At 62.3% G+C, this 10,396-nt stretch overlaps 1 protein-coding gene across 1 annotated transcript; it reads right to left on the bottom strand.

The window, feature by feature from the left end:
• Nucleotides 1-1,954: 1,954 nt before the first annotated feature.
• Nucleotides 1,955-4,333, bottom strand: RAX2 (retina and anterior neural fold homeobox 2; the record flags this gene model as incomplete). Its single annotated transcript, XM_084498467.1, has 2 exons — nt 1,955-2,398; nt 4,091-4,333. The coding sequence occupies 2 exons, from the start codon at nt 4,331-4,333 to the stop codon at nt 1,955-1,957; spliced, it is 687 nt and encodes a 228-aa protein (XP_084354593.1).
• Nucleotides 4,334-10,396: the final 6,063 nt, after the last annotated feature.

Below are 10,396 nucleotides of genomic sequence, written 5' to 3' on the forward strand. Positions count from 1 at the left end.
ACCGGCCACGTGCAAATTAGCTCATTTACATAATTTGTATAACGCCCAGTGCCTTGACAGCACGGTGCTGTCGCGTCCTCACCCAGGGACACCGAGGCCGGCCTCGCCCCGATGCGCCCGCGCTTTCGGGTGGCGGTGGGGGCCCCCCTGACCCAATTAGTCTCGGATTGGGGAGGGGGCAGCCCCCTTCCGAGCCCCCTCCCCGCGCCAGCCAGCTTTTGTTGGTGCTCGTAGGGCCGAGGGGAGCCCGGCCGCCCCGGCGGGGCCGGCGCCAGCCTCTGCCATTATGTCATGCGAAAACCGCAGCCCCCATTCAGCGCGACCCGTCCCCCAGATCAAACCCCATTACTTCCGCGGCCGTTGCTTCATTATCTCCCGGGCCCAGTATGCCTCTGCCTGCGGCCGGTTAATCTAAGCCCGGTCCCATTAGCTGGGCTGGGGAAGCCGGGGGAGCATCGATTATGCGTTTAATGGGTTGTTAAAGGTTTAATTATCACTAACGAAGCAGACGAGCAGCAGCAGCCGGGGGACGGGGACAAGGAGCCGGGTCCCCTCGGGGTCAGCGCCTTGCCTGGCCCAGTGTCACCGCCGCTGCTCCCACCTGACCCCAGTGCCACCAGGGCTGTGGGGACGTCAGTGCTGTCCCTGGGGCTCCCAAGGGGCTGGGACCCGCTGGGGCTGGGCTGGGGGCCGGGGGTGCTGGTGCTGAGCGGGGTCTGCTCCCTTCTGGGCCTTGGAGACAAGGTGGGGACACGGTGTGGTGGTAGTAGTTGGTTCTGTAGCAAGAAATATTTCTGGGGAAATGTCCCCTCTCGGTCTTGCTTTCCCAGGAGCATCCTCTCTGCCTCCATGGGTGACAGCACGCCTGTTTGCCTGGACCAGCCCCTGCCTGTCCCAGCCATGAGCCTCCTAAAGCCATCCTGAGCTGCCCGGTGACGGTGACACCGGCCACGCACCCTCCCCGGTGCCACTGCAGGGCCCGGCTGGGGACACGGCACATGGCCACGCTGCAGTCCCTGCTCCCACCTGGCACCGTGGCCCCCCCAGGGACCTCACAGGGACAGTGCAGCCCCACTGCCCCCCTCCTGGCGGGCCCCACTGGGGGCCGTGGGGCCGCCCCCTCCCCGGCAATTACGGCAGCTTTGTGCCTCCACCGCCGGCCCCGCTGGAGAGCAATTAGGGCGGCGCAGCGTGGAGTGACGGCGGAGCAGATTCCCCCTGACAAGCAGCCAGGACGCGGAGCCAGGCGGCGGGGCCGGATCCGGTCAGCCAGTGGGGACCGAGCCCTGCGTGCGCTGGCTGGGTGCAGGATGGAGGATTTTCCCTGCAGATGCCAAGTGTGGGCGAGGGAAAAGCCGATTTCCCTGGAAAGCTCCTTCCCGCATCCCGGCTGGAGGCAGTGCCCGACTGGAGCGCGACGCACCCGTTCAGCTCATCTCTTTACTGGCCATACACCCGTCTCTCGGCGCGCAACCAGCGTTGTGCCCCGATGCAGCTAACCCCCCCCCAACCCCCCCTGACATTCCCTACGAAACTAGAGCCTTTCTGTTCATTTGTGTTCAAATCTGCAGCATAAAAAAAAAAAAAAAAAAAAAAAAAAACAACAAACAAACCCAACATTAACGATAAAGGGCAGGGCTGCGGAGCCCCGGGATGGGGTCTTCTGTGCACGGCTGCACGAGGGAGGCTGAGCGGGACGTGGGTGGCTGCTGGGGTGCTCCCCACGTTGGGGGGGGGTCCCGCCAGCACCCTGCCTCGCTGCCCTGTGCCCACGGTTGCTGGCGCAGGGGGGGTGCAGCCACAGCCCAGCATCTCTGCCCCGTCCCTGCCCCGCGCTGGCTTTGGTCCTGCTGAGCACCCCGCCGTCACCCCCGGTGTCACACGGCCTGGGGACGGGAGCCTTGGGGAGGGGGGGTGGGCAGTGGAGGGGCCGGGGAGGCGGGGGGAGCGTTCATCAAATGGGCTGCCAGGTTTTGTCAATGGTCTGAATGTGCTCCTTGGCTTTCATGCGGAGAGAGGCGATGCTGGAGCTCCTCTGGTCGACGTCCTCCAGCGGGTACTTGTCCACAAAGGGGGGGCCGCACTGGTAGGGCGCGGGGGCCATGGGCTGCATGCCTTGTGCCATCCCCGGGGGGGTGTTGAGGAAGGAGTGCCCGCCGTAGGGGGGCTGCAGGGCCTGGGGGGCCCCCATGAAGCCGGGGATGCTGTGCACCGGGGTGGCGCTGGAGATGGGCGACGTCAGCCATGGGTCGAGCGGGAGGGAGTTGCTCATGGGCCCCACGTTGGCTGTCATGGGCGGCCGGTTGAAGGACAGCATGGGGGTGTCGTGGAGCTTCATGGAGCTGGCCTCCATCTTCTCCTGACGCCTCCACTTGGCTCGCCGGTTCTGGAACCAGACCTGCCAGGGGACAGTGAGAGTGACCCCGAGGTGCACGCCCCATGCCCGGCCTGTCCCTTGCAGCGTGCCCCATGGGGAGTGCCCCATGTGCTGTGTCCCTTGTAGGGTGCCCAAAATGCTGTGGCCACGTGTGGGATGCCCCATGTGGCATGTCCCATACAAGGTGCCCCATGTGGCATGTCTCATATAGGGTACCCATGTGGCATGCCTTATTTAAGGTGCCCCGTGTCCCACGTACCATGTCAGGTGCCCCATGTGGCACACCCCATGCAAGGTTCCCCCCATGCTGTGTCCCATGTAGGGTGCCCCGTGTGCTCCATCCTGTGCGAGGTGCCCCCCGTGCTGTGCCCCGTGCGGGGTGCCCCATGCAGGGTGCCCCGTTGTGCTGTATCCCACGCGGGGTGCCCCATGCAGGGTGCCCCACACAGGGTGCTCCAGGTGGGACGCCCCCCCGTGCCGTGTCCCATGCGGGGTGTCCCCAGCAGGGTGCCCTCGTGCTGTGTCCCCCGTGGCTCCAGCAGTCCCTGTCACACCACACACCTCTGCTAAACCTCTCCTGGAAAACCCAGGAACCGAACCCATCTCTGGTGTGGGACGGGAGCGGTGGCGCCGTGCAGCCCCTGCTCTTGCTGCGCCGTGGGGGTGCTCCCATTGGCCCTGCAGCACCGCACAGTGCCGGTAACAATGCTGTGTGGTGTTCAAAAGCCACTCGGGAAAAGCTTTTAGAAGCTGAATTGCACTAAAACCCATCCAGACCTGGGAGGAGCTTCTGCTTAAAGCACTGGTGCCCACTTCCCAAGTCCCGAGCAGCATGGGACACAGCCCATCCTGCCCCGTAGTGCAAAGAGGCAGCAGGTGTCAGCCCCTGGGCTGAGAAGGGGATGGCTCCTACTGGGATATACTGGTGCAAACTGGTCGCTGCTCAGGCAGCTCAGCACAGGTGTCCCCGTGGTGTGGAACTCCAAGGAAAAGGCCACATTGTCTTGGATTTGCTTGATGTGCAAAAAGAAATGGAGTTGAGGCCTGGAAAACTCAGTTCACGTGTCAGTGGATTGGTCTTCTGGCCATCTCACAGTTTTTCTGTCACTTCTGATCGTTTTGGTTTCCTCTGCCCTTTCTCAGGCTTTCAGGCTGAGGCAGGAGGCAGGGCACCCTCACTGCCTGTGCTTGCAGAAGGGCCCGCTCCAGGCTGAGCCCCCCTCCAGGGCAGGGTTTTGTGCTGCAGCCTGGGAAGCCAGAACTTCCCATGCCCCATGCTCTGAAAAGCCTAAAACCCCCAAATCAATGAGAATTTTGAGCTTTCCCTGGCTCTGAGGAGCTGCAAGTGGTCACAAGCTGCTGAGGGTTTTCTCCTTGCCCATGGGACCAGCTGAACCCACACAAGCATCCCTCACCTCCCTGTGCAGCGGGGGAAAATCTCCAAAACCCATCTCCCCGGCCCCAAACTGAGCGTGGGGACACACTGGTTGAACTGGGGAGCCCCTGGGGAACAGGACGCAGCCAAAACCCCCAGCCCCGAGACCTGAAACTTGGAGCAACGCAGGACAAGTGGCACGGCCCCGTGCGCCCACCCCACGGCTGTGCCATGGCCCCTGCCTTGAGCAACGGGGAAACTGAGGCACGGAGCTGGGCACCGAGCAAAGCCCTCCAGCACCCAGGGGACACGTCAGGGCCAGCAGGTGCTTTCCCTACCTGCACGCGGACCTCCGGCAGATTGACCTTCATGGCCAGCTCCTCGCGGCTGTAGACGTCGGGGTAGTGGGATTTCTCGAAGGCGCGCTCCAGCTCGTGCAGCTGGTAGGTGGTGAAGGTGGTGCGGTTCCGCCGGTGCTTCTTCTTGGGCTGCTCCTCCTCGGCGGCAGCCGGAGGGGTCCCCTCACCGTCCCCCGGCTTCCGCAGCTCGCCCAGGTCCCCTTCGCACTTATTCAGGAACATCTTGGCACCTGCGAGGGGACGGAGGGGTTGGGGAGGGTGGGGACATTGCAACCCCCCCTCCATGCACCCTGGCTGGGACAGAGGGACAAGCGGATGGACAGGAGGATGGGCCAGCCCCGTGATACCTGCGTGGGGATTTTATGGAGCCACCAGCTCTGAAAACCAATGCAACCCCCTCCCTGCCTGGCCTGGAGGTGACCAGAGCTGGCCAGGTCCCCCTGCCAGCCCCGCTCCTCTACTCTGTCCCTCGAGACCAGCCCCACATTACTGCAGGAACCCGTTCTAGACCCCAAACAGCACAAGAGCGGCCCAGCACCGTCCCCCAGCTAATAGCCTTTTTTTCTGCATGTTTATAAGCGTTTTCAACCCTTACAATATCGCATCTTTAAGCTTTTTATCCAGCTTCTGAAATCTTCCTGTGGTATTCACCAGGGATTAAGGGCCCCTTTCCACCGTGGGGATGTGGTCAGACATGGGAATCAGGCAAAAAGCCATAATCCTGGGGTGTTTCTGTGAGAGGAAGGTATTCAGCCCTGCATCACCCCAAAAATTCAGCAAACACCCAAGCAGGCACAAGGAGGGAGGGGGAAAATCAATTAATTGACTAAGGGAATAACTGGGGATCCCGGGTGGGCAGCTGGTGGAAGGAGCTGGGGGCTGCTGGCACTATGCACACGCAGGGGGTCTGCGTGCACCGTGCATGGTTTGTGTGTGTGTGTGTGTGTGTGTGTGCAGACTGCAGCGAGGCTGCAGCGTGCAGTGCATCGGCAGCACGCACTGCAGGCAGGTGTAGATGCTGGGGGTGTGTGTGCAGGGTGTGTGTGCGTGTGTGTGGGGGGGTTGTGCTGCACACACACTGCATGCAGAGTGCACCGCATGTGCCCAGTGTGCAGTGTCCACGTGCCACGGGTGCAGTGTGCAAAGGCTGCACGTGCAGTGCACAGCTCACAGGGTGTGCAAGGAGCGCAGTGCATGCACGTGTGGGCACAGCATGAACCAGTGCACACTGCATGCACGCAGCGTATGCAGTGTCTGTGCGCAGTGCTTGCAGTGCCTTTGTGCTCAGTGCACACAGTGCATGCAGTGAGCACATGTGCAGAGCATGCAGCACGTGTCGTGCAGCGCATACTGTGCACACAGGTGTGCAGCAAGTGCAGTGTCAGTGTGTGCAGCATGTGTCCAACGTGTGCCGTGCATGCCCAGGGTCTGTGTGCGCTGCCCAGTGCACACCATGCTCAGAGCACACACCGTGCACGTGTAGCGTTCGCACTGCACAATGTGGGCAGTGCCCCTCTATGCAGTGTGTGTAACACGTGCAGCGTGCTCACAGGGGCTGCGTGCACTGCCCAAGGCATTTGCAGCATGCTCAGAGCATGCAGCGTGTGTGTGCAATGTGTGCACTGTGTGCAGCACCTGTGTCCACAGCACATATAAGGCATCCAGTGCATGCACAGGGGCTGTGTGTGCAGTGTTTGCAGTGCATGGCATTGCCAGTGTGTTGCATGTGCAGTGCATGCAGTAAATGCACAGGGTCTGCATGCAGCACATGCCACGTGTGCATGGCTCTGGGTGAGACCCCATGGCCCCATGCAGGGTGCCCCATCACCCTGAGGTCTCTGGCTGGGTCTGGGTCTGGCCACACTGCCCCAGGCAGCACTGCCTTCATGGGACCCAGGCCGCTGGGTGCTGCAGCTCTGGGGTGCTCTGCTAGGTGCTGGGATGAGCGGGGCCCCAATGTCACCGTGCAAGGGTTGTGGAGTGTCCTGGGGCTGGGGACACAGGGAGGGGACAGGACCCCCGCCGCCATCCCGCTCATGCTCACCCGCTTCTCATTTGCGCAGCTCCGCACCTGCAAGGAGAGGGGAGAGGGGTGAGCACCTGCAGCCCCCCCAGGACGCCACAGAGAGGTGCAGGGTTAGGGTGAGCTGGGCAATGGGGGCTGGGGACAACTGAGATGGGGCCATGGGGGACACAGCGATGAGCTGCATGGTGGCAGCAAAGGGCCGAGGCTGGGGGCAGCCCCAAACACCCCCTAACCCCACCCAAAAGCAAAGGAGGCCATGGAGGAAAAAAACAAAACAAAACAAAACAAAACAAACAAAAAAAAAAAAACAGGAAGAAGAGGAAAACAAATCCTCGGAGTGGGAGTGGGAATCAAGGGCGATAAGAGAAGAACGGAAAAAATAACAGAGCCAAACAAAAGCAGGAGTGACAAATATGGGAATTACAGAAAATCACAACCCGCTGTGGGGGGTGGCAGCGCTGCAGCCTGTGGGTGCCCCGTGGCTGCCCCTGCCCCGCCTCATCCTTGTTGGCATCACACCACGGCCCCCCAGCACCGCTCCCCAGCTGTGTCACCCTAACGGGTGCCCAATGTCCCTGCTGAAAGAGCAGGCGGCTCCCCCCCCGGCCCTGTCCGTGTGCCCCCATGGCCAAGCCAGAAGTCCCGGGTGTCGCTGCTGGCCCCAAAACCCAGCAGCTAAAGGGGACCCCGCAGCCCCCGTCCCCCAGGTGCACACCCAGCTGGGCGGCAGGGCGGCTCGCCCAGGATTTTGGGGACCACAGGGCTTCCCGCAGCTGTGGTCCTGGCGGCAGCAGTTTGGGGGTTTTCAGCTGTAAAAAATTGCACTGGGCAGCGCCAAGGTGGCGTTTCTCTGCTTTCTGCCCGCACCCGCCGTGGCCTCAAGCCGGAGCGGAGCTGTCTGCTCCTCATCACAGACACCAGAAAAGCAAACAGCAACAGCGACAAGCCCCGAACCGGGTAGTAATGACCCCAAACTGGGCAAAACCCAGCTCTCCCAGTGCCAGAAAGACTCGTCGAGATGAATAAAGCACCAAACCCCTCCGTTCAGGCGGTGCTGGGGGCCGTGGGTGCTGCAGCCTGCCTGAGGCCGCCCCGCTTTGCCCCGGCTCCCATTCCCCTTCTGAGCCCCTTTGGGTGCCAGTGGGCACCGGGGTCAGGGCCGGACCCTGAGGGCAGCCGGCACAGCGCGGGCCGGCAGCGCGGAGCCCACCAGGAGCGGTGGCACTCAGTGCCCTGACACCGAAGAGCAACCAGGGGTGCAAGGAGACGGTTTTGGGGCACCCAGCGCCCACCCCCACACCCCCGGGGCAGGGCCCAGGATCCGGCCCTGGCCGCAGGCGCACCCCAGAGCCGGCCCGTTCCTCTTTGGAGCATCTTCCCCCGGCGCTTTCTCCCGAATTCGAATAAAACGGTGTTACCTGCTGGGCCCAACTTGGCTTTTCCAGGAGTATTTAACTTTGTCAGCCCCTCCTGGGAACCAAACAAGCGGCTCAACCTCACCAATCTTGCAGCTTGGCAGCCAAAGTTGCCTCTAGTCTTCTTATTTGTCACAGAACCGCCGTGCTAAGGCTCGGGAGAATCTTTATTTAGTGTTGCAGATGTCACCAAGGCCCCGCAGATTGGAAATGAGTCCAAAGGATTAAGACGAGGTTATTAATTGGAGGCCTTCCCCTCTAAGAATGATTGACAGTTACTTTCTGGACAAGTAATTGCTCTAAATGTCCCCCCAGCGCCCGGCGGGCCGGGGGGGCCGCGGGTGCACAAAGCCCCGCGCTGCCTTCCCCGCTCGGATTGTCTCCCCACAAAGGCGTCCTGCTGGAGTTTTCCTTGTAATCCCCTCATTATGGGAGAGGAAAAAGAATTAGAAACACGGGGCGAGGAGAAGAAAGGCAGAGGATGGGGGGGGAGGAGGGAGAGAAACAATTTCCTTTGGCTCTGCCAGCACCGCAGCCCGGGGATGGGCCTGGGGGCTGCAGCCCGCGCCCGGCCCTGCTGTGGTGGGGACACTCCGGTGGCCGTGTCCCCCCAAGAGGGGACGGAGACACGGGGGAGGCCCTGGGGGCCGTGTGTGTGGCCCCCATGGGTTCCTTGAGATGCTGCATGCTTGGGTCCTGGGTGGGGACGGGCGATGGGGACCAGGCATGGGGACAGGTGTGACATCCAGCCATGGCACTGGGAGTGGGGAGAGATGTATGGGGACCAGCACAGGGGGGCGAGCACCATGGGCAGCCACGGGGAGTGGGCGTGGGGGACCGGGGGAGGCCAGGTGTGGGGACCAGCTACGGGGACCACCATGAACATCAACACAGCCATGGGGACCAGCCATGGGGCCAGCTATGGGCACCAGCAGTGGGACTGTCCATGAATGTCACACCAGCTATGGGACCATCCACGGGTGTCACATCAGCCATGGGGACCAGCTATGGGCACCAGCTATGGGATCATCCATGGATGGCACATCAGCCATGGGGACCAAGCACAGGGACAAGCCATAGACGTGGGGCAGTGCACAGGGACTGGCTGTGGGGACCAGGCACGGGGACAGGGCATGGGGACCCACTCTGGGGCTATCTGTGGGGTTGGCCATGGGCTGGGAGGGGGGGGGGAGGGCAGAAACACCATCTCTCAGTGTCCCCCTGTGTCCCCTGGGGATGCCAATCAGGCTGTGAGACCCCAATTGAGGTCCCCAGTCAGGCTGTGAGCATTGTGACCAGGTCCCCTCCCTGCCACCCAGGTCCTCGGGGTGCTCAGTGCTGCCTGAGCTCAGCCCCTTCCCCATGCTGCCCACCCGGCCTCTGCAGGGTTTTGCCCTTCTCGTCCTCCGCACACTTTTACTTTCTCCCAACAGCCTCTTCCTTCCAGCTGCGAGCACTGCAGCTCTCGGCCGCCGTCTCGGCTTCCTCCCACTCCCTTCCTCTCCTCGGCCCAGTTCCCCTTTCGGATGCCAAATGTAACCACAAGGTTTTCAGTCAGCCCTGGTGCTGGTCCCGCATGCCCCCCCTGTGCCAGCCCATGGAGCTGCCCCCGGTGGGACACTGCCACCACCATTGCGTCCGGGTTTGGACCCTAAAGCCATCTCTGTGCCACTTCCCTTCACCCTCCTGCCCTGTCTGACAGCATCTGGGGACAGCGTGACACTCTTGTTGGGGCAGCGTGCTACCAGTGTGGGGACTGCGTGCCACCACCACAAGGACAGGCTGACAGCACCACGGGGACAGCGTGGCACTGCACTGGGGACATGTGGCCCCCTGGGGACAGGGTGACACTGCCACACCAGGTGGTGCCACGAGGACCCCTCTGCTGCCTGCTCCTGCGTGGGGGGTTCCAGCTCCAGGAGCGCCCCTGAGTGCTGCTGGAGGGTGGTGGGGACGTCCCCAGGTCAAGGGGACATGGGTGCAAAGGGGCCCCTTTAGCCCCTTGTGCCAGTGTGCCCTCGCGTGGGCCACCATGGTGGCAGCGAAAGGACCCCAGTCCCCTGCTTTGGTGGCCCACGGTGGCTTCCTGACACAGGCATGGGGACACGACATGCGGAGCTGTCCCAGGAGCACCCCACCAGGGTGACCTGCACGTGCGGACCCGCATGGAGCTTCTCAGAGATACCCAATGCTCCGAAAGCCCCAAAGGGACCCAAAGTGCGCCAAGCCCCCCGAGCCCCCTGTGCCCGAAGATGCCCCACCAGGACCACCCGTGGGCTGGCTGGAGGCGCGGGCACAGCCGCCCCAGCTGCCCGGATTTGGATTTACCCACCAGGGCCGTGTGCGCGGAGCCGGCCCCGCTAAACCGCCTTAAGGTGTTGGCTCACACGGGCGGGGGAGGCCAGCAGGCTGATTTGACAAATGATTATAATTGCCTTTTAGGAGCAGATAGCAAATTGATTTGCTTCCTCGTCCAAGGCCCGTAATCGCTTCATCACTTTAAAATATTAATGCTATACTTCTTTGCTAGTTTCCCAATTACCCTAATTGAAGGCAAATTGGTTAAGAAGGTGCAATGCAGAGTATCAGGGGGTTTAGTTCACTCAAATGACAGTTTTAAACCTCCCTAATCCTATTAGCAGGCAAAGCTGCTAACGCTTAGAGACGCTGCGTCAGCTTACCGGGGCGGTGGGGCCGGGGCGGGGGTCGGGGCCGGGGGCCGCCGGCCGCACGTGACCAGCTCTGCCGGGGATTTGTCACTTTTTTAGTTCATTAAGAGGCCTGGGGCGGGCGGGTGGGCGGCAGGGGTGACCCAAAAGGGTGCCGAGGCACAGGTGGCGGTGT

The sequence above is a fragment of the Aythya ferina genome, assembly GCF_964211825.1.
Source record: "Aythya ferina genome assembly, chromosome: 26".
Classification (NCBI taxonomy): Eukaryota; Metazoa; Chordata; class Aves; order Anseriformes; family Anatidae; genus Aythya; species Aythya ferina.